This window comes from Malaclemys terrapin, chromosome 5 (assembly GCF_027887155.1).
Source record: "Malaclemys terrapin pileata isolate rMalTer1 chromosome 5, rMalTer1.hap1, whole genome shotgun sequence".
Lineage (NCBI taxonomy): Eukaryota > Metazoa > Chordata > Testudines > Emydidae > Malaclemys > Malaclemys terrapin.
The window spans coordinates 82,877,705-82,905,241 of NC_071509.1; the positions used below are offsets into that span (position 1 = coordinate 82,877,705).

At 43.0% G+C, this 27,537-nt stretch overlaps 2 protein-coding genes across 3 annotated transcripts; both read right to left on the reverse strand.

Moving 5' to 3' along the window:
* Positions 1-241: 241 nt before the first annotated feature.
* Positions 242-7,584, reverse strand: TLR2 (toll like receptor 2). Of its 2 annotated transcripts, none has more exons than XM_054030116.1 (2): positions 6,863-7,584; positions 242-2,954 (listed from the first exon to the last, which is right to left on the reverse strand). In XM_054030116.1, exon 2 carries the CDS (start codon positions 2,944-2,946, stop codon positions 592-594), a length of 2,355 nt encoding a protein of 784 aa, XP_053886091.1. In that variant the 5' UTR covers positions 2,947-2,954; positions 6,863-7,584; the 3' UTR covers positions 242-591. The 2 variants fall into 2 exon arrangements, with proteins under 2 accessions (XP_053886091.1, XP_053886092.1); XM_054030117.1 differs by having other exon boundaries at positions 6,842-7,584.
* Positions 7,585-19,835: 12,251 nt separating this feature from the next.
* Positions 19,836-26,094, reverse strand: LOC128838524 (toll-like receptor 2 type-2). The gene is made up of 3 exons (XM_054030777.1): positions 25,695-26,094; positions 25,074-25,092; positions 19,836-24,835 (listed from the first exon to the last, which is right to left on the reverse strand). Exons 1-3 carry the CDS (start codon positions 25,748-25,750, stop codon positions 22,448-22,450), a joined length of 2,463 nt encoding a protein of 820 aa, XP_053886752.1. The 5' UTR covers positions 25,751-26,094; the 3' UTR covers positions 19,836-22,447.
* Positions 26,095-27,537: the final 1,443 nt, after the last annotated feature.

Below are 27,537 nucleotides of genomic sequence, written 5' to 3' on the forward strand. Positions count from 1 at the left end.
TTCTTTACATTATTTTACTTTACAAAAAGTAACCAGACTACCATTTTCAACCCCCCCACGCCCCAAAAAAATCTATATCCAAAGCAAGGCCCCATAACCAGGGAAGAGTGAAGAGTAGAAGACTTGATTTCAAAAGGAGTTAGGTACCTTAATACCTTTGAGGAGCTGGGCCTTAGATGGTATGGGTGCCAGAAAAAATATAATCTTAAGTATATAAATAAATAGGATGACTACATTTGGTTTTAAATGGTTTATATAACGAATACAGAATTGCACCAGATATTGCATATTCTCGCACTACAGCCTTTTTATAGACACGTATGCAGAGACGACATGGACAAATCTCTAAACAATTTTCTGTCCTCAATTCGTATATGTCCTTAACACAAATTTCATTACTGTCAATTGAAATGTGGAGACAATACATGGCAAAAACAAAACATAAAAAGATTAAAAACTATTTTCATTACACCATGTAGAAACTTCAGTGTTTTCAGCTTTCTGGGAAATTTAGGAGCCTAATCCTGCAAATGTAATGGGATCAGGCCCTTATAGTGGACTCATTACTGGCTCAGTCTTGACAGACCTTTTCTAGTATTTTAATGCTATTTTCAAATTAAACCAAAATATCTGTTGCTGACCTTCGTCAAGAGGCCATTCAAGGTAGGTCTTTGTGTTCATTATTTTCCTCAGTTTACAGAATCTTTTGGGAATTGTTTCCTCCTGAATAGGCTCCAAAAGGATCAAAATTGCTGCATCATTATGCTCATCAAAGAGACGGAAGTGCGAGAACTCCAGCTCATACTTGCACCACTCGCTCTGCACAAAGTGCTCTGACAGCACAAACAGAGTTTTATGACTTTTTTCAATGGAGTCAATGATGTTGTCAATGATCCACTTCCCAGGCACAAAGTCCCGTTTATGAAGGCACAGTTTAAATGGGGGGATAGCGTTCTCAAGTTCCTGTACCATTAAGTTTTCAACCCATTCGGAGTCTCTTTCACTGTAGGAAACAAAAGCATCATAGCAGAAGTCATGATTGTGTGATTTCTTGGGTTTCCTTTTTGCTTGAAGCCAAGCCCAGGTCATTTTCATGTACCAGATCACATGAAGTTTGTAGCCCAGGATCACAATAAGCAGGATTACCAAAACCACCAGAATGCAAATTAAGGACACGGCCAAAGTTCTGTGACATTCAAACAGCGAAAGCCGAGCAGCTTTTACCTGCTGCCCTCTCACAGAGGACGGAGAGTCACAGATGTAATTCTCTGGCCAGTTAGCCAAGACATTAGCTATTCCATTCTGATATTGAATGAAGGAAAGAAATTCACAAGAGCAGATGAAATTATTGTCACCTGCATCCAGTGTCTCCATTTTCCTAAATGATCCAAACTCTTCTTTCGAGAAACTGGTTAATTTGTTTCTGCTGATTCTCAGGGCTACTAAGTTAGGAATAAATGGAACATCTGGCAAGGTCTTTAATTTGTTTTTTGAAACATAGAGCTCTTTGAGCCATGGTAGCTTTAATCTAAAATCATCGAGGTTATTACTACTAACATCCAAAACTTCAAGAGTTTGAGGAATGCACGTTGTTAATTTGGGTATTTGAGTGCCTGAGATATTTAAATATTTCAGGTTTTCTGGCCACTGACACGATTCTGGAATCTCACCAAAATTGTTTCGGCTAATATCTAGGTGAGTAAGGTGTTTTAGATGAGATAGACTTCGTGCTGTCATTTGTAAATCACCCAATGTATTTTGACTTAAATTGAAAGTTTGCAGCAAGGGCCATGCACCATCACAGGATGAATGTTCCAAATTTGGATCTGCAAGCAAATTTTCACTGAGATCAAGATAAAGGAGTGAGGAAAAATGTTTTGAAATGTTGCAAGGCACCAAGAAGACCTTAGTATTTACAACTGTGATTTTAGTGATGTTACCTACAAGATTTTTCAAACTGCTAAGATCTGAAAACAAATAAAATTTTTCTATAGTTAATCTCTGTATTGTCACGACTTCCATGGGGCTTCTTCTCTTTATTTTAATTGGTTCATGCCAGTGTCCCGTTCCCTGCAGTATAGAATTGTCCAGCTCCAGCTCCAACAATTGCTCAGCATGCACCAAGATGTTTAACATTTTGTCAATGCTTGCATCTGTAAACAAAACATTTTTTAACACAAATTTCTCCATGACAGAATGACTCATTGGCTCCAATAATGAAGATTCATTAGCTGTATTGAAGGCTATATGTCTCAGTTCTAAACATATTACCGAATGTATAAAATCTTCTACCATCACTGATAACACCTGAACGTCATTTATGTTTATGATGATATGATTTATGCTGTTAACTGTTATCAAACTCCCTGACTCGTATTGCCTGAGCCTTTGACCATCAATCTCAAGTTGCTCAAGAACTGTAATTCCATCAAAGTCTTGCTTCCGTATAGCAGAGAAGGAATTGTTATTCCCCAGGTGCAGATATCTCAAATTTTTGAGATTAGAAAACAAGGGATTCTCCCCCAGTGTTGTATATAAATTACCCTGTATGTTTAGGTGCTGTAGGGAAAAAAGATGTCTAAACCAAATGGGTGATAAGTGAGTCAACTTATTATTTGATAAATCCAAATGTTCCAATTTTCCAAGGAATATAAATGATTCCTTATCTATTGTCCAAATTTGGTTGAATTGCAGCAGCAGCACTCTCAGATTCACACCCACCAGCAGATCAGTTTCTCTGACATATTTTATGCTGTTGTAGGACAGATTTAGCCCCGTGATATCAGTTGTTAGCCCTGAAGGAATGGTGCTCAAATTCATTGAAGAACAGTCACAGAAATGAGTGGCATCACATGAAGGACACATCTGCATCGTGGTTTTTTCTTCAGAAAGATTTGCCGTTATGACCATGTAGATGACCCACCCTTTCCAGAGTTGGTTAGACATGATTTTACCTAAAATTTAAAAGAGGGGTAGAATAAGCATAACAGGAATTATTAGTGTTAAAAAAGCCAAACTTGAAAAATCGTCTCTACTGACTATCTTCAATAAGATGTTAGGAGTAGTTATTGTTGTAAAGCCCTTGGAACATGAAAAATATATCAAGTGTTTAAAATATTACGTCAAGAAAATCAGATTATACATAAATGTGCTAGAATGATTTTCTGTTTGGCTTTCAGTTCCTTTTTCTTTTTCTTCTGTGTTTAACTTTGGAATGAAAAACATTACATTAATTACTACCTGCACCAGTCTTTCACAGATCAGTGAATACTTTAGTCAAATATTCATAAACCTAATAATAATGTGATATTTACTAACCTAGTCCTTTTTTATGTTCAATAAATAGCTAGGTTCCAACAAACTGCTTTTTAAGAAAACACACTCTAGTTATTCCCCCCTTCCTCCCCCCAAATCTGCAGATTTCATTTTGTGTACAAAGTTTGAGCTGTAGGGTGCTTACACTTTCTGTGCACTCCAGCTCCCACTGAAGTCAATGAGAGCTGGGGACAAGCAATTTCTTGTAGAAATAGTTTATTGAATACTAAAATTATTTTTAAGATATGTCACTATTTCTGCAGAGTGTTTCTTTGAAAAGAAGAAAAAGCATTGTATGTGTTGTAATCCTTTCCCTCAACCTTCAGCTAGCTTTTGACTTTTCAGCTTGTGAAGTCTTGGGCACAGGGACTGCCTTTTCCTAGTGTCTGTGCAGAGCCTTCATTACCATATTGTATATGGACAGTGATGACAAACAAATATTTGTAAATATTGACAATGAATCCCTGAGAGGAGGGTTCAGCACTGGTTCCTACAGACCCTCAGTAGAGAGAAGGCTATGGTGACTTTATGCTGCCAGAGCCTCTTCCCCGGTGGATGTTCTGGTTAGCATCGCTGACAGCCGCTCTTCCTTGTTCATTGTCTGCCCCACTTAGCCTCTCATTTTTCAGCTTTTTTACAGGAAATGACCAGCATTGCAAAATGAGAGTGTTTGTGGGTCAGGAGTGACATGGCTTTGTGAGGCAGCTAATGTACTGCTAGCCCAGCCTACTGCAGCAGGCCCTGTCTGTAGAAAGAACACTGGTACCTTCTTCGCCGTCAACAGCGTCCTTTGTTCTGCCTTCCTCAGTCCCCCCAGTGCAGATGGCTGTGCCCCCCATTCTTCTTTCCTTCTCCCCCATCTGAGGTTTGGCAGTGGCTACCGTAGCATGTACCATAGCCAGGCTACGTAACAAAATACCAGCCGTAGACCAAAAAGAAATTAAGATAGTGTGCTTGGAAAGAGGCTACCTCCACATGTTTTCCCATAGCCCCTGTGAGTACCACAAGAGCAGAGAAAAGGTTACCAGAGGATTAAGAAAGCGGCTGCCTAAACCGTTCTAGTCTTATGGTTATTTAAAGGGATAGAATTATCGGTGTTTGTGCATTTATTTTATATACTGAGGGAGGGTACATTTCTTCAACCCCTCCCCCACCACACCACATCCTGGCCCCACACTAGGAAACTGTCTTCTTCCAGGAGACCCCCCACTACTCTCTCACCTATTCCACCTTTTTTCCTATTATTGCTGCCTCTCCCTAGAACTTTTGCCACAGAGTGGAAATCATAGGCGGAGAGTCACGAACTATGACTACACCATTCACGCTTCTCTAGATTCAGCTATGTTCCTGCTACAGCAATGGAAGTCATAACAGCAAAGAATACACAGGGCCAACAAGCTGGGGGATATCACAGGAGCCGCTTGCCCCTTTAACTTTCCCCCTGTTCTCAGCCCAGTTGTCTAGTACTGTACTTCTGGAAAAGGAGCAGGCCAGCATTGGGGCTTCCATCTTTCCCTACCCTCTGCTCTGACTACGGGCTTATCTAAATGATATTAGTGATGGGGAGTGGGGAATAAAATTAAATAGCTGGATTACAATCAGACCCTCCATTTCATGAGCCCCAAATGTACCCAGTTTATAAAATGCAGAAAGACCACACTTTGCCTCTTAAATGGCTCAGGAAATTCAAAAGGAAACACTGAGTAACGTGGCAAATATGGGCAGTTATTTACAGATAGAAAATTCTGGACAAAAAGTGAGGAAATGGCTAGCCACTAGGTGTAATTTCTAGCTGACTCAGCTACACACACCATGCTCCACAGGCACCAGCACTTCTTTGGACAGTAGCCTAAAGTGAAACTTCACTTGGATGCACTGCGGAGCAAATTGCATGGAGGGGAAAGAATTCTTGAGTAACTTCTCAGATATTTGAAATAATCAAGCTTTTCTTTAACATGCATTATGCTGGGCACTTTTCCCAGTCTTCTTCTTTTCACTGTGTTACTGTGTGAAATGCCAGGGAAAATCCCATTCTCATTTGTGTTCATTTTTTGCAAGCACCCTCACTTTCATATTTCTGGCTAGTAATTAAATTTAAGATCTTGACAATATTCATGGCTTTTTTAAATGGTTTTTCCCTGTCAAAGTAACAATGTTATCTTACCCCTACGCATCATCATTGCTTTGGAAAGAAGTCACTTTCATCCATGCCACTCTAAAAGCATGGTCAGGTAGAAATTCAGAAACAACTAGCATCAATCTAATATTTGCAAGAAGAAACACAGTAATGTCTATGCTGTAAACTTGGTATGAACTAACTTTGCAATTTTCAAGCTGTTGTACAGCTGTGTCTTCAGGGCCCCACAAGTGCTCATATCAATTAATAACTATTACAATAAAACTGAAATGTGCCAAGTTCTGCAAACTAAATATGGTACAGGAAACTATTATTAAGCTAAAGTTTAAAAATAAATGTTAACAGTTCTATGCACCCTGAAGCACTGAGGTCAATGGACATTTTGACATTGATTTCACAGACACAGGAGCAGGTCCTAAACGGGATAGTGTAAATTGTTACTATTCAACTAGAGCAGTGGTTCCCAAACTTTAACAACTTGTGAACCCCTTTCACTAAAATGTCAAGTCTCACGAACCTCCTCCTAAAAATGAATATTTCCAGGGATTTTCTCCTTTACCTGAGTATAAATTATAAAAGCAGTGATCTTGGAAATATAAAATTTGTTTTTATGATATGCTTATTACACACTATTATTAATTATTATTTATAATTACATTATTTTTATTACATTATGAAAACGACAACATTCTTCCAAGATCTCACTTCCGTAGCTTGTATCACTTTGAATAAGCCTGTTATAAGACAAGGCTCCTATGTTTCATCAAGGAGTATCAGATTTGAAACAGCATGAAGGTATTTAAGAAGCCAACTCAAAGAGTTCCTCCTACATATGCATTCAGGTCTTGAGCAGTCCAGGCAAACAACGCACCGTACAACAAAGCTTAAACTTGTTCTTCATAATAATTTTAAAAACAATACTACCTGCCTATTTTATTTTAAAAACAGCAAAAAATATCCACCTCCCTTTCCATTTCTTATGAGTCTTGAAGTTTAAATCTCCTCAGTGTGATAGATATGCTTGCTTTGATCTGCTTAGCTCTTGGAAGTCCAGGGGCTCCAGGCTGCTGGCCCCCTGCTGTCCGCGGTCCCTAGGGACAGCTCTGTCTGCCATTAGGGAATTTTTTCCCGAGAACATCCTGTAACATTTTGTGAACCCCCAGGGGTTCATGAACCCCAGTTTGGGAACCACTGAACTAGAGCAACTACGCTAAAGTTATATGGAGGATAACTGCTAATATACTTAATACGGTTACATTCATCAGATACAAACACGCAAAGTCCTGAACCAGTTGGATCTGACCACGATGGGCACCGCAGGAAAAAACGTCAGGTAACTAAAGAGATGTCCCAGGGCGTGCCCGAGAGAGATTATTATTTCTACCTTACCTATTCGGGTCTGTGACTCACCTGTCTTCAACACCGGGCTTCTCCGGGAGGTGATCAGAGGTCTAATAAATCAATATCTCGGAGAACAAAGAGCACCCTACAAACCAAGTGCCCGTCAACCAATAAGCCAGGGCTGGAAGCTGTCAAACATGGCCCGAGGGGAGCTGCCTCCGTGAGCCCGTTTTGTGGGACCCAGCAAGGCCGGGACCAGACTCAACCCCAGGCAGAGGCTGCTTTGCTCTTTCCCCCTCTGTCCCCGCTCGCCCCAGCGCTGCACGGAGCCGCTCCTCCCGCCTGGGGGGCTGCAACCTCCGGGGACACGGGACCCGTCTGCGGCCGCACTGGGAGCTGCCGGGTGGGTAGCGGGGGCGAGGCTATCGCACTGGCTCCCACCGCAGCCCCGAGTCACGCTCCGCTCCTCGCCCGCCCTCGCTCCGGCTTGTCCCCGCGGGACGGCAGCTGCAGCGGCTGGGTCGCTCGGGCGCCGCAGGGTCCGGGAAAGCCCCGCCTGCGCGCAGAGAAGTTGCCTGCCAGCTCGTGCTGATGTGCGGCCCCGAGCGGCTTGGCTCGGACCCAGGCAGCGAGCCGGGGGCATTCGTTAGGAGGGCGGAGGAGACAGCCATGGTCCCCGGCACCTCCCCAGCTCACTGCCTGCATCTTCCCTCCCTCCCTCCTCCGGGAATCTCCTCCCGCCTTCTCTAGCCCCCCTCTCCCTTTTCTGACAGTCTGCAAGGCAAAGTCAACTGTGGCCAGGCACCGGTTGTCCTCCCACTCAGCCAGTCATCACTCTGCTTCCCCGTGTAGAGAGCCCCGACCCCTGGTTTTCACTGGGACTTCAGTCAGGGGAAAGGCTTCGCTTGCTCTATTCCTGTCTCTCCCCTTTCACTCTCTGCATGCTCCTCGTCACCTCCCCGATGCAGTGATGAGCTAAAAGGGAAGGTTCTTTCAGGGACCAGTAACTGTAAAGACAGGAAACAAAGCCTAGGAATAAATGGTCAGTTTTCAGAATGACAAGTAGTAAATAGTGGGGTTCCCCCAAGGATCCCTGCTAGGAATAGTGCTGTCCAGTTCAACATATTCATAAATGAGATGGGGAAAAGGATAAACAGTGAGGTGGCAGAGTTTACAGACAATACAAAATTTCTGGAGCTAGCTAAGTCCACAGCTGACTGCAAAAAGTTACAAGGGGTTCTCACAAAGCTGGGTGACTGGGCAACAAAATTGCAGATGAAATTCAATGTTAATAAATGCAGATTTCAAAGTAGCAGAGTAATTCAGAGTAATGCACATTGGAAAACATAACCCCAACTGTACATATAAAATGGTGGGATCTAAATTAGTTGTTACCACTCAAGAAAGAGATCTTGAAGTCATTGTGGATAATTCTTTAAAAAGATCTGCTCATTGTGCAGCAGCACTCAAAAAGCTAACAATGTTAAGACCCATCAGGAAAGGGATAGATAATTAGACAGTAAATATGATAATGCCATTATATAAATCCAAGGTACATGCACACCTTGAATACTGCATGCAGTTCTGGTCACCCCATCTCAAAAAAAGATAAATTAATTGGAAAAGATACAGAGAAGGGCAACAGAAATGATTACGGGTATGGAACAGCTTCCAGCTGAGGAGAGATTAAAAAGACGGGGACTGTTGAGCTTGGAAAAGAGACGACTAAGGGAAGATATGATAGAGGTCTATAAAATCGTGAATGGTGTGGAGAAAGTGAGTAAGTGTTATTTACTCCTACACACAACACAAGAACCAGGGGTCACCCAATGAAATTAATAGGAAGCAGGTTTAAAACAAAGGGAAGTATTTCTTCACACAACACACAGTCAGCCTGTGGAACTTGTTACCAGGGGATGTTGTCAAGGCCAAAAATATAATAGGGTTCAAAAAAGAACTAGCCAAGAAGGTCAGGGATGCATCTCCATACTCTTGGGCTAGGTCTACACTACCCGCCTGAATCGGCGGGTAGAAATTGACCTCTCAGGGATCGATTTATCGCGTCTCATCGGGACGCGACAATTGATCCCCGAATCAACACTCTTACTCCACCAGTGGAGGTGGCAGTAAACGCCGTCGACGGGAAGCCGCAGAGGTCGATTTTGCCGCCGTCCCTACAGCGGGGTAAGTCGGCTGCGATACGTTGAATTCAGCTATGCTATTCACGTAGCTGAATTTGCGTATCTTAAATCGCCCCCCCCCCCCCCCCCCCCCCCCGTAGTGAAGACCTGCCCTTGGTGTTTCTAGACTGTTTGTCAGAAGCTAGTGTAGTAAGATGAGGCCCTGAAACATAAAATCTTGTACAGGAGGCCCAGTATGAGGCCTGAACTAGAGTAATAGTCAAGACATTGTTAAGCAAAGCTGGGCTGTGAGCCAGAGGCAGGTCCCTGCTCACAGAAGTTGGCAAGAAGAGGGCTACTAGAAGTACGTATTAATCACTAATAAAATGAACATGGGCCAAGACGGCACCAGAACAACTGAGTGCAAACACATCCCACACAGATAACAAAGAACAGGTAGACCTAGCCTAAAGACAATACAGTAGAGACAATATGATGGATAGACAATATGAAAGAACAATACGATGGATAGACAGTATGATGGATGGATAGTTTGTCCAAACCAACCTGTGCCAGGAGAAAGGCAACCCCCTAATAGAGGGGCTGTAACTTAATGTGTCAGTAGTGATGAGTAATCTGTTCTGCACCTGTTTATAAGAATAGGTCCTGGAGTGCACATCTTTGTCTGGCCTAGGGGGCAGTGGAAAGTCCTGCCACTGACTGAGCCGGTCCATTGCCAGGGAGCACATATATACTAGCAGACCCATCGATACCTAATCCGGCGAGCTGGAGACTGTGTTTCTCTTCGACAATAAACCTGGCCCGGGTGCCTTTGTACCTTATTAGAGTCTGTGGTCACTGGGGGCTCTCTCGGGGTCTGCTGTGTCAGTATCTGCGCAGAGCCAGGGCAGCACACAGAGGGAACGCACACAGACGACGGATATCAACATTGAGCAGAGCAGAGCACCACACCGGTAGTGTCTGACAACAGCTGGGAGCGGATGACAAGGGATGAAATGATTGCCAGGTTCTGTTCATTCCCCCTGAAGAACGTGGCATTGGCCACTGTCAGAAGAGAAGATGCTTAGCTAGATGGACCATTGGTCTGACCCAGTATTGCCATTCTTATGTTCTCTTACCACTTGCTCCCACTCCTGGCCTTTTTTCTCATTCCAATTTTCTTCCTTGCAAAGGAAATATGTTTCTAAGCATTAGATAATTAACCTGTCTAATTCATTACCCAGGGGTATAATTGATGAAGATTTTAGTTTAATAAAATTCCAGAAGGGATTAACACACATGAATGAGAGGAGCTTCTCTAGTTACACTGACTATGCTAAAAATATCACTCCTCTGCTTCAGAGCATAATTTCATCAGCTGGAGTTACTAAAGATTTGCCCTAGTGTACTTCCACAGTACCCTGCTCAGGTGAAAGTTTGATCATGATTAGCTGATATGATGGGGAACATGATTTATCCTGGTCTACAGTGACTGCTTAATCATGTTCAACATTATGTTCATTAACACCATTGTTCACAACCACATGAAAACATGGTACATTTTAGTGTATACCAGTGTTAGGTAAAAAAGCAAGTCCTCACTCACCTCTCCAGCACCCGAGTTCGTGCGGAGTTGGTATGGGGCTCACAATCTGTCAGAGACCAGACACCAATTCGTTGATCAACGGGCTCACACTATCCTTAGCTTGAAAGGCTTCAGAGTAAGTGTGGCAAGTTTATTAGAGGTGAGCATCAATATTTATACACAGAAGTAAACAAAGTGATTAACAGATCATAATGGTCATGCATAATCAATCAAGATTCTACAGGATAAAACAGGTTAAAAATGTAAATTAAGAAAGAGAAAAGGGGAGATGGCTACTTAAGGGGAGGGGGGTGTCATGAGTAGTTCGCAGGTCAGAGCTTTGATTAAAAGTTCAGACAGAGACATCAAGTCTGGGTTAAGTTTAAGCTCATCAAAAGTTCAGACTCAACATTCCTCCATTTGTAGCTTTGGGATAACTATTTACCAAAAGCTACACCCCATTTTAAGGAGCCAAGGGCCGCTTGGCAATTTCAGCCTGGGCCAACTCGAAGAGAGTAAGGCCTTTGGCTGAAGTAGGAAAAGAATAAACTGACCCACATGAGTCTATGAGGGAGGGGACACACTGAATACAGCAACACAGTATTATAAGGATTACTATGGCCCCAACAATACCCACCAAGAGTTTTTTAACCCACCCAAATCCAGGCAGCCAATTCCATAAGGCTCCCCACCAATCATAAGGTGGCTGGCCAGAGGAGTAGTTCTTAGCCATTTCCCTTAGATGTTTGGTACGTTGAAAAGTGTCAGAGTAGGTGTCATTTACAAAAACACAGCATTCTTCATTTATGAGGGCACAAGTTCCTCCCTGGGCTGCTAACATTATGTCTAAAGCCATTCAGTTTTGCAAAGCTAACTGGCGCAGCTGGGACATTTCCCCGGCCTGATTCTCAAATAGGGTCGCAGTTTCATTGGTTAAAGATTCTAGTAGTCCCTGTAGACGGATGACACCACCCCTCAAGCTAATGAGACCACCCACCGCTGCCACGACAAACCATCACGGATATTAATATCTCTGAAGGTTTCACGGATGTTACGAACATGGGGAAAATGAGGGGGAGTGAGGGAGATGCGAGAAGGCGGTGTTAGCCACGCTAAATAACATGACCCTGCCCAATCAGGGGAGAGAAAGTAATAAGCTTTGGGCCCGCACACCCAGTATGTTCCATACAATGCGTTTCGGGTATTCCATTTCTCAAAGTAGGAGGTAACCCACCACCCGTTGGACCACTGTTCCCCTGGTAACGCAGAGGGGTCGTTGTGCGAACTGCAGAGGCACAATTTGGTAGTGGTGTTTTCAAAGGGCAGTGTAGTACTGCTTGAGCAGTTGTAGAAGGCAATCGTATGTCCCTTAGCAATTAGTTGGACACCCTCGTGATCTGAGCAGGGCTTCTTAAAAGCTGACTCTGAAGGCTTGCCCACCCATGAAAAAGTTGGATCGGGGTGAGGGATCCACATATGGGATAAGTGGGATGCGCAAGGCTTGAAGCCAAGATTTTTACTAAAGGCGGTGCCATTAAAATACATGTTGCATTTACTTGTTCCCACAAAAGTTGACCCCTTTTCTTTAACAAAACACAGTGATCCTGTCTGATTGGTTACCCTGAGATATCTGTTAATTGGCACTCCTGTTTTGTTCCATGTAAGATTGTGTTGGACTGGATCTTTTACTCTAGCCGGTGGCATCCAAGTCATATTAGCAGTGGTCAGGGGAATGGGTGTGAAGGGGAGTCCCTGTTCTGCATTTACTGGAAATTGAGTACATACCCAGCAATTACTTCTATTTCCTAAAATACGAGTTTTAACCTCGTGGGAATATCTAATAAAAGCATTATCTTCATAAGCAGAAAATAAACTAAAAAGGCATAATAAAAAACATACAGTTGTCAGAATAAAAGATCCTCTCATTTTTTCCGAGTCAATTTAAGTCTGATGTCTGAAAGAGGTAAGCTGGTCCACTGGTCGGAGGCAGTGTCCTCAGTGGTGGCAAGAGCTGCTGGTCCGTCACTGTGGTCCACTACGGCTAGCTTGACGTGGGAGTGGTGGATCCAGGATTTGCATCCTTCCAGGAACACTGCAGTCTGGGTTGTTAAAAGAACCTGGTGGGGTCCAGTAAACCTTGGCTGGAGGGTGTCGCCACGAACCAACTTTTTGGCCCAGACGAAGTCCCCTGGTTGGAACGGGTGGATCTGTTCTTCCAGCGGCACGGTCTGGGAAAACTGCGAGGCTTTCCAAAGGGTACGGAGGCGAGCCTGTAGGGAGAGAAACTGGCACGCGGTCATATGATCCCCTCCCAATAGTGAAACATCAGCACGTGGTAGCGCCCCGCCTTTGAAAGGGGGGTGTCCATAGAGCAGTTTAAAGGGGGATAATCCCAATACACAGGTTGGGCGAGTACGAAGGTGAAACATGACCAAGGGAAGTACCTGAGGCCACTTTAACCCTGTTTCCTGACAGTATTTAGCCAATGTAAACTTAAGCTTCCTATTCATACGCTTAACTTTCCCGCTAGACTGGGGGTGGTAGGGTGTATGAAAGGAGTGTGAAATGCCCAGTTCTTGTTCTAAACGGCCAAGGACATGACCAGTAAAGTGAGGTCCGCGATCTGAGTCAAGCACGAGAGGGATGCCAAAACGGGGTACAATGTCTCTAAGGAGAATCTTCGCCACTGTGGCAGCAGTACAATTAGCAGTAGGAAAAGCTTCGACCCAGGAAGTTAGAGGGCAAACCAAAACAAGGAGGTGCTTTTTCCCAAAAGCCTTTGGCATATCTGCAAAGTCAATTTGAAGATGTTGAAATGGAGCAGCAGGCGGAGGTCTTCCACCCTTAATTTTTTTTAAGAGGCGGAGCAGGTCCATTACGCTGACATGTGCTGCATGCTTTCACTATTGACAGGCATTAGGGTTGAATACCTGGAGCATACCAAAAGCGAGAGATGGTGTCCACAAGGGTGTGCGTGCCGTAGTGACCCCCCTTATTATGGTGCCAGCGAACTGTCACGGGGTATGTGGAGCGAGGGAGGCAGGCTCGGCCATCCGGCATAAGCCAGGTCCCTTTGACCAGAGTGGCTCCGAGGCTCTCCCACGACTGTAGTTCAGCAGCGGGTACTGGTACGGGGTGCGGTGGAGTAAAGGAGGAGGCTGCAATAGCCAACGTGGGCATGGCTAAGGGTAAGACGGCAGCCGTCTTGGCGGAGGCGTCAGCCAGGGCATTCCCACGGGTGACGGGGCTATCATCTTTAGTATGGGCCCGGCAGTGAACTACAGCCAGGACCGAGGGTTCTTGGAGGGCGTCCAAAAGCTTGTGGATGAGGGGGAGGTGCTGAATTGGTTTACCGGCAGCTGTCTGGAAACCTCGAAACTTCCAGAGGTGGATGTGACAATGCACAACTCCAAAAGCATGCTTGCTATCAGTAAAAATGGTAACGGTCTTACCAGCGGCCAACTGGCAAGCTCGGGCCAGGGCATAGAGTTCGGCGGCTTGGGCTCCCCAGTTGCCTGGCAATGAGGCGGCCTCTTGAATGTCCCATTCAGAGGTGACTGCATAACCGGTGAAACGCTTGCCATCAACATAGAAGGAGCTTCCGTCCGAGAAGAGGATGCAATCAGGGTTGTCCAGTGGCACGTCAAACAGGTTGTCCCTTATCTGTAAGATGCTATAAACTACTTCCACACAGTCGTGCTGATCCTGGAGGACTGGCAGGTCAGGAAGCAAGGTAGCTGGATTAGGGGGCCCACACCTTTCAAAAATTAGGTTAGTGTCTTCTAAGAGTTCGGCCTCTAGCTGTTGCTGACGATGGGCCGAAAAGACTTGGGTTGTGCCCCTACGCAGAAGGGCTGACAAGGCATGAGAGGACCAAACCGTGGTAAAATGACCCAGGGTCAGGCTCTTTGCCTTTGTGATCAGCAGGGCAGCTGCTGCCAGAGTCCGGGTACAGGATGGGGTTCCCCGAGCGACAGGGTCGATCTGCTGAGAGTAAAAAGCAAGCAGGAAATGGTGGGGCCCGCTCAGCTGGGTAAGGACGCCACTAGCAATTCCGCCCCTCTCGTGGACAAAAAGGTGAAAGGGTTTGCTGTAATTGGGGGGGCAGAGAGACATGGAGGAGGCCACACTGTCCTTGAGTAACTGAAAGGCTTGGATTGTGTCCGGGGACCACTGTAAAGGGTCAGGAGCAAGGTTAGCAGTGAGTCGGTGGAGCGGTTTGCTTAACTCCCCGCGGGACAGCAACCAGGGGCGACAGAAGCCAATTAATCCTAAGAAACCTCGAAGTTGTTTCTTGGTGTTTGGCAGAGGGCAGTTTTGGATAGTCTTTATGCGGACTGGGTCCATTTGTCTCCCCTCTGGGGTTAACAGGAAGCCCAGATATCGGACCTTCTGTGAGACCCACTGAATCTTGTTAGGGTCTACCTTGTGGCCTCTGGTGTGTAGGTATAATAAAAGTGCCTTACCATCCATGCGGAGGGCAGCTTCTTCACGGTTACCTAATAGGATGTCATCTACGTATAGGACTAACGTGGATCCCTGCGGACTGGTGAAGCCTTCCAAGTCGTGGCGGAGGCATTGGCTGAAAATCGTGGGGCTGTCTCTGTAGCCTTGAGGAAGTCGTTGCCAGACATAACTTTGTCCCTCCCAGGTGAAGCCAAAGAGATACTGAGAGTCTGGGTGCACAGGAATGCTGAAAAAGGCTGATTTTAAGTCAATAACAGTGAACCACTCAGCATCTCAGGGGATTTGGCTGATGATAGTAGCTGGATCAGGAACTACTGCATGAAGAGGGACCACATACTGATTAACAACCCGTAGATCCTGTACAAAGCACCAACGAATAGGGTCTCCGTCCTTTTTAGGAGGCTTTTTGACAGGCAGTATAGGGGTGTTACAGGGAGTGCGCTGAAGGCGGACTAGCTTTTGTGCAATGAATCCCTCGATAATGGGGCGGATGCCCTCCCGGGCTTCCAGCGACAGGGGGTATTGAGGGACTGACGGGGGGGTTTCCCAATTACCCTGAGTTGGGGCCGAATCTCCTAACACTGTCATCAATAATCCTACCCCTTCAGGAGTGCAGGTTAAAGTAGCCTCAAGCTTACAGAGTAAATCCCGGCCCATCAAAGGGATTGGACAAGCTGGGGAAAAAAGAAAACGGTGAGAAAAACATTTATCAGCATAAATAACATTTAGAGGCAAAGGGAGTCCCAGAGACTGTGGGTTGCCCTCCACCCCAGTTGCAGTTTTAACCTCAGAGGATAGCCAGGGAGAGGGGGCATGATTTAAAAGAGAGAAAGTAGCTCCAGTATCAATGAGGAAGGAGACAGGCAGTCCTTGGACTGAAAGGGTTAGACGAGGCTCTTTGCTGGGAGGGGAGAAAGTGAGGAAGGAGACGGCTAAAGACATTAAGGAAATAAGACCATCACATTGTTTGCCTTCGCCCCCGGGGTATCGTCATTGAGGAGGCTGAGTTTGGTGCAGCTGCTGCTGTTGCCCGTAGTTGATCCAGGCCTGGGGAACGGGCTGAGCTGGTGGTGCAGGGGTGTATTCGTCCCTGGTGTAAGTATCTGCGGATGCAACCGGACCCTCTGGGCGTCCCCAGGGGAGGGGTATGCAACCTGCTGCATCTGCTTGATTTTTTTTTGCCTAGTAATTACTTCTCCCAAGGTGTGCCCTTCCATTTCCCCCTTATCCCTCTGCAGAGATTCCGATCTGGAGTCCTGCAGATTCCCCTCTGCGCCCTGGAGAGAGTCCCCCTGCGGAGGAATAGGGGCAGGTGCAGTGGGGACCAACTGACGAATCAAAACACGCCGTGGTTTATACCCTTCATCGAAATAACATGGAGGGGGTTCACTCTCGGGAGAATACCTGACTGCCATAATTTTTAAAGATTTCCACAGCTCTGCTGCTGTGTCCCAACAAAACCAGTAACATAACTGTCCCGGATGGTCTTTTTCGGTCTGGCTCCTTACTCCTCTTAAGGCAGCCTGTTCGAAAGAGCCATACGAAGGCCACCTCATCTCCGGGTCGGCCAATACCACGGTATACCCAGTCCAATTCCTTACACACAGTGTGTACAACTTCTTCCTAGACATTCTTGTCTGTACTGGGAGTTTCCCTTCGTTCCATAACTTATTTACAATCCCCAACGGACTCTCAAGAGGCACGCTAGTCCCTTGACCCATGGTGTCTGACAGGAGCCCTCCAACTGGCGTTTACCCTGCTGTCCAGTACACGACCCCTCAATATTGAATTGGCTGGGAGAAATCTCCCGTGGCGCCTGCCAATTCGTATATGAGTGGTCTGACCACTGGACAGAGGCACCGCACCAGAAGGAAATCCCGGACGAGCCCCCAAATTGTTAGGTAAAAAATCAAGTCCTCACTCACCTCTCCAACACCCGAGTTTGTGCGGAGTTGGTATGGGGCTCACAATCTGTCAGAGACCAGACACCAATTCGTTGATCAACGGGCTCACACTATCCTTAGCTTGAAAGGCTTCAGAGTAAGTGTGGCAAGTTTATTAGTGGTGAGCATCAATATTTATACACAGAAGTAAACAAAGTGATTAACAGATCATAATGGTCATGCATAATCAATCAAGATTCTACAGGATAAAACAGGTTAAAAATGTAAATTAAGAAAGAGAAAAGGGGAGATGGCTACTTAAGGGGAGGGGGGTGTCATGAGTAGTTCGCAGGTCAGAGCTTTGATTAAAAGTTCAGACAGAGACATCAAGTCTGGGTTAAGTTTAAGCTCATCAAAAGTTCAGACTCAACACCAGGCCCAAGACTACTGCAGAGATCAGCAGAAACTGCGTGGTAGGATTAAAGCCCATTAACCAAATTCCTCTGAATCATCCAATTCTAAACAGACTGTGACCTATAATCCAAGACCAGGTAGTAGATGAACAGGTTCCTCTGCTCTGTGTTGTTGTTGGGTTTTTTTGTTTTTATAATTGATAGAATGCAGCATTTTGTAATTTTGGCTGCTGGCTAATGATGGTGTCTGGGACTGATGTCTCTAAATGTACTTTGGGCTACTTCCAGATTAGAGACACTTGACTCCTCAATGGGATAACTTTGCTGGGACATGGGTACTCCAAGAAGCAGGTTGGTTTCTTTTGAAAACCCAAATCATTCTAACTGTTCAAGAGTATTTTTAAAATGCTGTTTTCCTGGTGTTCCCCCATAGTAATCTGTTACCGCTGTCTACACAGGATATCTGGAATTCCTTCTAGAAAGCTTATGTGAAGCTTGAGGTAGCGTTCCCTTCAAATCCAGGTCTCTGAATTGGGGTGCAAGAGCCCATTTCTAGTCTACTTTAGAATTCTCATATCTGTTGCTTCTACAAAGGAAATCCCCTCACGGATTTCCCAAATGGAAAGATGGAACCTAAACAGGGTATCTCAAGATGTGACAAAGGCATGCTTTGAACCTAGGATGGAAGCATCAACATTTTTTTTTAAATTGTGCATTAAAAAAAATCCCCCTTACCAAACAAAACATTCCACTGCACACACACTTCTATCCCTAGGGAAAGGAGAGAAAGAACCGATCACATGTGACAGATATTAGTCATGTCCCTTAATGCACTACAGATAGAGTGTTGATGAGGCTGATATACCAGCCAATACAGAATAGAATATTTTTCAATCCTCAATTGTCTTTCTTACTGGCCACCATGTCACACAGAAGAGTGAAGATCTGAGTAGTCCCCTATATTAAAGAGGCTTAATTGCAGTTTCTCCCAGATAAATTAGGTTTTAAACCAGGGTCTGATTTTCCTCCTACAACAAACAAAATATTTCTCCTGCTTTAATTGAAATTTCCAAGTCTCATTCAGTCCTAAATCCTCAAACAAGTTGGAATAATGATGCCAGATGTTAACTATGCTCAGTGCTATTCAAGTCAGAAGTGCCTTAAAGTAAATACTGCTTATTGCATCAGCGGTTCACTAACAAGTCTGGATTAATGCAGGGGCTTTAGGGGCTGCAGTCCAGGGACCCAGGCTAAGGGGGGCCCTGGCACAGCGGGGCTCAGGCAGGCTGCATGTCATGGCCCCACGCTGCTCCCAGAAGTGACCAGCTGCTGGCACATCTCTGCAGCCCCAGGCGGAAGTGGGGGAGGCAGCTCCATGAGCTGCCCCTGCTCCCAGTACCATTCCCAGCCAATGGGAGCTGCGAGGATGGCACTTGCGGGCATGGGCAGCACACGGAGACACGATATCCCCCTTCCCCCCAGGGGTGTACAGAGATATGCCAGCAGCCAGCCACTTCCGGGAGTGGCATGGGGCCACGACATGCAGCCTGCCTGAGCCCTGCTACGCCACCAGCCGGAGCCTGCACCTCACACTCCCTCCTGCACCCCAACCCCCTGTCCCAGGTCAGAATCCCCCTCCTGCACCCAAACTCCCTCGCAGAGCCCACATCCCTTACCCAGTCCTGCATCCCAACACTCTGCCACAGCCTGGAGCCCCCTCCTGCACCCAAACTCCCTCCCAGAAAGAAACTAAGAACAGCTGTTCCAAGGTAAGAAGTAGGCTATTTTGAATTAACTTAACTATATTCTATATCTTTTAAGACTGAAATGTAACCACAGAATGGCTTTATGTTAACTAAAAGCAAGTTTAGTATAGCGTTAATAGCCTCGATGCCATAATTGTGATCATTTTGTTTTAAATTAGGAAAAAGACTTGTATATAGGGGCCCCAGAAAATCTAATAGCCCTGGGCCCACAGGAGAATTAATCTGGCCCTATTCACTAACTTCATGATGACAGAGAGCTTCTAATGACATGATCACAGTAGTGTAGTGTGAAAGTAGAATGAATTATATTGTAAAAATAAAATGGATTAAAGAAATGCTGTATGTACCTTTCAGCAGAAATAAGGAATGCTGAAATACAGGTGTCAGGAAAAGGAACATTTAAGGCATAAACAATGATTCCGCTTAAGCTAATGGTGAAACATTAACTGGAGATTGGTAAAAGTTAGTAAGGAAATTAACTATGCATGTCTAGCCCAGTTAAACTTATCAGATTCTGCTTCCTGTGTTATCTTGTTAAGTTCGCACCCTTTTATCTGTATAAATAAGATAATTTGTGTCTTGCATGGTGCTCACATTATCTGGGTGTTATTAGCAGAGCGCTGTGCTAGTAAAACAGAGTGGTCTGACAAACAATGAGTCCTGAGTCTAACTTTGACAGTAGTAACTTGGAAAGCCTTTGTTTTATTTGTTAACCAAACACTGTAAGAGTTGATTTATTTTTCCTTTCCTGTATTCTTAAAATGCAGTGTCACCAGTTGTCTCTGACTTCCATCTAATAAAACAAAGATATATTTTAAAATATATTTATAAATTGCATAAAAGACTACATTAACAGCATATTATTAAAGTTCTGAAGTGAAGCACTTAAAAGTTAGGAGATGAGTGAGTAAAGATTGCTCGACAAATGAGCAACTCTTCGATATTTCTTTTCTACCTCCTAATTCAAGGTGAGACCTCGTGCCTAATTTACTGTACACCATTTAATCCCTGCACTGAATACAAAAATATTCACTTCCTCATAGGATTTTCCATGGTGCTTGTCGTCAAGGTATTTGGTGCCTTACAAACATGAATGAATTTATCTTCAACTTCTCTGGGAGATAGTACTATTGTCCCCATTTTACAAATGGGGAACTAAAGCACAGAAAGATTATGGCCAATCTTTGCAATAATGTTTACTAATTTGAGGTGCCTCAGTTATACAAAATAAACTAGTCAGCGAAACTCACTTTTTACAACAATGTGGTGTCTACCCATGAGGTTTGCAGTGGTACCACTATATAGGTGGGTTACATCCGTGCAAAAAATCCCACTATAAAAAAACATGAATCTACTATACCTATACCTTAGTGGGGTAGGTAGAAGGAAAGAAAGGTAACATTGGGGCAGCAATAGTGGAACAGATTGGCTGGGGTACATGGGAAGAGGGAGAGGAAACCTAATAAAGATGCATACTTAACATCACCAACAAGCATTTTGTCTGTTGTTTGAATATCTTAGGGTAAGCTACTAGGGACAGGAACTGTGACTTCAGTGCTTTTACAGTGCATATAATAACAAATAATAAACACATAGAAAAAATAAAGTACACAGACCATTAAAACGTACACATAGTGATCCTGTGACCTTTGAGATTGGACGCATCTCAAAGTTTTCACACCAAGTATCTGACATATTTGTCAAGTTGCTTCTTTCTTAAATTGCTGGGCCACAAACAATCCTGGTGTAAATCACTGATTCCCCTGGAGTTACATATTCTCTATTCTATTCTCTTTGAAAGGTATTACCTGTGGGAGGATCTGGCTTCAGAGATCTTATTTTTATCTAACTGGGCAATTTCTACTTTTCCACTGCATTTTTGTTGAATGACTCTAAATAGTCTGATGATATTTAAAACAAATAAGACGATGTAATCAATGGATCCTGTGGCATGTTTCAGCATGTTGGCTCTCTTTTTTATGAGAGAGAAAGAGAGAGCGCTGTAACTGCATTTGTTTTGGAATGGTTAAAAAGAGACTAAAGAAGCACACCAGATTCAGTAGTATTTCTTCCCCAAATCATTTTTAGAGACAGAGATGATCTCAGTTGGTATCTTTCATTTAGCTAAGCTAAAATTAGTTTAGTGTGAAGTCAAGTCAAGCCTCCACAACACTGACATAAAAGTCAGCATAACAAAATATTTCTGTGACGTTGTGCAGTCTATATGGTTTTATAAAAACATGATAATAAGTGAGTATAACGTAACTGGGATATGCTTCATGCAAAAGGTCTCCTGTAAGGTATCATTACAAAGCTTATAATCTACTGAGTGTGATTATCCGATTTGTATAAATGTACCACTCTTGTATCTAAAACTAGAAATATAAAATATAACTCTGAGGGCCTATTGTAATTATGTAAAGTGTAGGCCATTAATGATGGTTTGGAATCTTGAGGACTCCCATTGTCTGCAGATGGCTGTCTTTACCTGTGAGTCTTCCTGTATATGTGTGTGCTGGCAAGTGAGTAATGAAGTTTTGCAGTGACATGTGATCATGTCACCTGAACTGGAATCCATCTTTAACCTGGTGCTTTTCCAGTGGGGGGGTGGAAACCCAGAGGGACAAAGGGTTCCCGCCTTATGCAAAAGATATATAAAGGGGTGGAAGAAAACAAAGGGGAGAGAGGAGCCATCATGAAGAATCCCCTAGCTATCACCTGAGCTGCAACAAGAGCTGTACCAGGGGAGAAAATTGTGCCCAGGCCTGGAAGGTGTCCAGTCTGAGAAAAAACTTACTGAAGAATCTGAGGGTGAGATTATCTGTATTCAGTTTGATTAGGCATAGATTTGCACATTTTATTTTATATGGTGACTTACTTTGTTCTGTCTGTTACTACTTGGAACCACCTAAATCCTATTTTCTGTATTTATTTAATAAAATCACTTTTTATTTAGTAATTTACTCAGAGTATGTATTAATACCTGGGGGAACAAACAACTGTGCATCTCTCTCTATCAGTATTATAGAGGGCAAACAATTTATGAGTTTGCCCTGCATAAACTTTATGCAGGGTAAAACGGATTTATTTGGGTTTAGACCCCATTGGGAGCTGGGCATCTGCGTGCTAAAGACAAGCACACTTCTGTGAGCTGTTTTCAGGTACACTTGCAGCTTTGGGACAAGTGATTCAGACCCTTGGTCTGTGTCTGGAGCCAGACAGGAGTGTCTGGCTCAGCAAGACAGGGTGCTAGAGTCCTGAGCTGGCAGGGAAAACAGAAGCGGGGGTAGTCTTTTGCACATCAGGTGGCAGCTCCCAAGGGGGTTTCTGTGATCCAACCCATCACAATTTCTTAACAGGAAAAAGGCTTTACAAATGTCCTGCTTGGAAATGTAGCGTGGCTGAGTTAGTGGTTCAGCCTTAAATGACATCATAGGATTTTAATGCTGTTTTCAAGTTATTCCAAAATATTTGCTGCTGATTTTCGTCAAGAGGCCATTCAAGGTAGGTCTTTGTGTTCATTATTTTCCTCAGTTTACAGAATCTTTTGGGGATTGTTTGCTCCTGAATGGGCTCCAAAAGGATCAAAATTGCTGCATCATTATGCTCATCAAAGAGACGGAAGTGCGAGAACTCCAGCTCATACTTGCACCACTCACTCTGCACAAAGTGCTCTGACAGCACAAACAGAGTTTTATGACTTTTTTCAATGGAGTCAATGATGTTGTCAATGATCCACTTCCCAGGCACAAAGTCCCGTTTATGAAGGCACAGTTTAAATGGGGGGATAGCGTTCTCAAGTTCCTGTACCATTAAGTTTTCAACCCATTCGGAGTCTCTTTCACTGTAGGAAACAAAAGCATCATAGCAGAAGTCATGATTGTGTGATTTCTTGGGTTTCCTTTTTGCTTGAAGCCAAGCCCAGGTCATTTTCATGTACCAGATCACATGAAGTTTGTAGCCCAGGATCACAATAAGCAGGATTACCAAAACCACCAGAATGCAAATTAAGGACACGGCCAAAGTTCTGTGACATTCAAACAGCGAAAGCCGAGCAGCTTTTATCTGCTGCCCTCTCACAGAGGACGGAGAGTCACAGATGTAATTCTCTGGCCAGTTAGCCAAGACATTAGCTATTCCCTCCTGATATTGAATGAAGGAGAGAAATTCACAAGAGCAGATGAAATTATTGTCACCTGCATCCAGTGTCTCCATTTTCCTAAATGATCCAAACTCTTCTTTCGAGAAACTGGTTAATTTGTTTCTGCTGATTCTCAGGGCTACTAAGTTAGGAATAAATGGAGCATCTGGCAAGGTCTTTAATTTGTTTTTTGAAACATAGAGCTCTTTGAGCCGTGGTAGCTTTAATCTAAAATCATCGAGGTTATTACTACTAACATCCAAAACTTCAAGAGTTTGAGGAATGCACGTTGTTAATTTGGGTATTTGAGTGCCTGAGATATTTAAATATTTCAGGTTTTCTGGCCATTGACACGATTCCGGAATCTCACCAAAATTGTTTCGGCTAATATCTAGGTGAGTAAGGTGTTTTAGATGAGATAGACTTTGTGCCGTCATTTCTAAATCATCCAATGAATTTTGACTTAAATTGAAAGTTTGCAGCAAGGGCCATGCACCATCACAGGATGAATGTTCTAAAGTTGGATCTGCAAGCAAATTTTCACTGAGATCAAGATAAAGGAGTGAGGAAAAATGTTTTGAAATGTTGCAAGGCACCAGGAACACATTGGTATTTATAACTGTGGTTCTGGTAATGTTACCTAGAAGATTTTCCACACCACTAAGATCTGAAAACAAATAAAATTGTTCTATAGCTAATCTCTGTACAGTGATTACTTCAATGGCACTTTCTCCATTTACTTCAATTTGTCCATGCCATTTTCCAGTTCCCCGTAGTACAGAATCATCCACTTCCAGCTCCAACACTTGTTTAGCATGCCTCAAGATATTTAACACTCTGATAACACTTGCATCTGTAAACAAAACATTTTTAAACACAAGTTTCTCCATGACAGAATGACTAATTGGCTCCAATAATGAAGATTCATTAGCTGTATTGAAGGCTATATTTCTCAGTTCTACACATATTGCAGAATTTATAAGATCCTCTAACATCACTGATAACACCTGAACATCATTTATGTTTATGATGATATGATTTATGCTGTTAACTGTTGTCAAACTCCCTGATTCATATTGCCTGAGCCTTTGACCGTCAATCTCAAGTTGCTCAAGAATTGTAATTCCATCAAAGTCTTGCTTCCGTATAGCAGAAAAGGAATTGTTATTCCCCAGGTGCAGATATCTCAAATTTTTGAGATTAGAAAACAAGGGATTCTCCCCCAGTGTTGTATATAAATTACCCTGTATGTTTAGTTGCTGTAAGGAAAAAAGATGTCTAAACCAAATGGGTGATAAGTGAGTCAACTTATTATTTGATAAATCCAAATGTTCCAATTTTCCAAGGAAAATAAATGATTCCTTATCTATTGTCCTAATTTGAGTGGATTGCAGCAGCAGCACTCTCAGATTCAAACCCAGCTTCAGATCAGTTTCTCTGACATGGTCTATGCTGTTGTAGGACAGATTTAGCCCCATGACATCAGTTGTTAAACCTGAAGGAATGGTGGTCAAATCCATTGAAGAACAGTCACAGAAACGAGTGGCATCACATGAAGGACACACCTGCGTCATGGCTTTTTCTTCAGAGCAATTTGTACTTATGGCCATGTAGAAGATCCATACTCGCCAGATCTGCTTAGAGTTTGGTTTTCTTTGGTTCAACATCTTAAAAGAGAGAGCGAGAAAGAGAAATTAATATAAGGGATTTGAAATCCAGTGTAGGTTTAGTTATGAAGGAATTCATATTCGGATTTTTTTCTTGTAGTGATTTCCTGTTGGATTTTTTTCTCCCATTCTGGCTGCTTTATTTTGGAAGTATGAGAAGTCTTTGAAGTGAATTCATACTATAAGTTAAATATTCATAAAATTCACAGACCTGGTCCAATTTTTTAAACAGACATACCTCTGGATGTTTGAAAATTCTGGTTTAAGTCAGGGAGGGATATTAATAACCTTTAACTTGGTTAGAAGTTTTAACATTATCAAACGATGCTAATGGTATATTCCCAGAATTCTGAGACCTCCCCCCCCACCTTCATTAATTATGAGGTGCAATTACAAAAGAAAAAAAGTGCTTATATGTATAACATAAAACTATATATATATGCTTGTCTCCCCAATGTCTGCCTCTATTTTTGTACAACGCATAACACAATGGGACCCTGATGTTGCTCAGAATGTCTAGTGTAACAGTATAAACAATAAAGGAAAGGATGAGACACATCTGTCACTCCCTGTAAATTCTGCAAAAGGCAATTTAGTTTCTTTTTTTAAGTTAGAGTCTGATATCCAAGCAAACAAGTTCTTTCTGCATGTACACAATATAGGTACAAGTAATACATTACAATGCTATACATTACATTCCCCCTGCCAGAACAGCACTGTTTTTAATTCACACAGGATCTGATCCTGCTACCATTGAAGTCATTTGCCCTTGACTTCAATGGAAGTCAGAACAGGCCCATAGATATTAAAGTTCACAAAAATATCTTATAGGAATCCTGGGTAGCCAGAGGTGAAGTACTTATCTTTTTTACTGAGGCTTACAGCTTCGGTGCCAGTGTTTTGTATTGGTCTCATGCATTAGGATCCATGCAGTCTTCTCATCTGCAAGATGGCAACAGATTCTGGAAATCTTTTGGCTGATAAACAATGGAAGGACGCAGGTCTGATGCTATGCCAGCTCTCAGGCTGGCAAACACTGATCTGTCCTGCTTAGTCAAAGCTTCACGTTAACAAATTTCCAAATGTTCCTTAACTCTTTGTCCCATAAACTTTAAGTAACCATTGCACTCACTCTACGAATTCATTGCTTTTGGAATGAGTAGGATCGTTCAATATTTCCACTGCACAGCTACTCTGCACTATACCATCCCTTATAGTCAAACCTCTGCCGCATTTATTTTTGTGCTAGAAAACGGATACAAAAGTTACTGTTTATTCTTGAAGTATCTTCTCTGTATGCTGCAATTCAGCAGAAGGTCTCTTCTTTTGTTTGGTCAGCTCTCTTTGGTGCAACCACTGACGCAATGCTTTTGTACAAATTTTTCTTTCACAATCAGTGACTGCAGCACTGACAGGAATAATAGTTTCAGTACTTTTCTATTCCCATTCCTTCAATTTAAATCTATACTTATTTTTGGATTAGGAGTTGAGTAATTTTTGTCTTAGTTTACTCTATTGAGAATGGAGCATCTCAGCTTACATAAGGTATTTTTTTTATATAGGTCCCTCTGAGTTGAAAGTGTTCTGTTCTATAAACCACTGTTTATATATAGACTATTTTACTGGGTCAAGATGTTTAGTCGGGGGGGAGGGGGGGGGAGGAAGAGTTTTTTCATTTCCCAAGACACTGTATTCAAAGACATTATCTGAAGTGGACTTTTATTATCAACAAAGATTAAGTTAATAGGCAACAGTTCTGAAAATTGGATCAAGATCCTGTATCCAAGACAGAGAATTTTAATGAAAAAGAATGTCAAGTTCTCACTGAAAAGGTGCATCTAATTAAAAGTCAGCATGGAATTTGTACTAGGAAAAAGGAAATTATAAATTTTGCATTCATGCCACTTCTAAAGGAGAGGATGGACTAAAACTGTTTGTGCCTCACCAAACTTCCTGACCAAAAAGATGTTACACAGCTGCATAAGTGAAAAAGGTACACGTGGTTGTTGTTTTTTAAACCAGACCTAAAAGAGGAATCTTTTGGATTCTAAGCACCAAACTTTTAAAATATGTTTTGCATTTTTTTGTACACAACTTTGCATGTACACTTTTCCAGGTCAACCATTTATGAGTATATGTGATAAATTTTACATATGGGGGAGGGGGAGGTTCATGCACTAAAATTCCTCCATGTGCATGTGGCAGAATGTGTGTGCAAATATTTGTGCTCCCAAAGTTGCGCAAACAGAAGAAGCCTGGCTGAGCCTCTTCATGCAGTTTGATCCTAATATGTTAAAATTAATAATTGATATCAACATGGCAGCTAGACATTTTCCAAAAATGATTTAAAAGTATTATACCTGCTTAAATTCCCAGCTGATCACATTTTGTTCATACTTAAAGCATTTTTGCTGTGTGAAACTGATTATACACGGGAAACAGGGAAGCTGTTTTTTTATGAAGTTCTGTCATATGCATACAGCAACAAGCTAGAAAAAAAAAGATAGAGGGGAAAATCTCTAATTCCTTTCAATTGTAGCAATGTTAGATACAATATTTTTAGACTGACAATGAAAAACAATGCAGGATTACTAGTTTTTTTTTAAACACACCCTTTAATAGCTTTTTTGTAATCAAGAGGAAAACTGCTTATCAAAGCTAGAATTAAGTTTGTAAAGCACTTTGAAAATGAAAAAGTATGA

What these genes read in the sequence shown, in the direction of transcription:
- LOC128838524 (XM_054030777.1), bottom strand. Translation starts at nt 25,750, where the DNA reads ATGAGACCAATACAAAACACTGGCACCGAAGCTGTAAGCCTCAGTAAA.
- TLR2 (XM_054030116.1), bottom strand. Translation starts at nt 2,946, where the DNA reads ATGTCTAACCAACTCTGGAAAGGGTGGGTCATCTACATGGTCATAACG.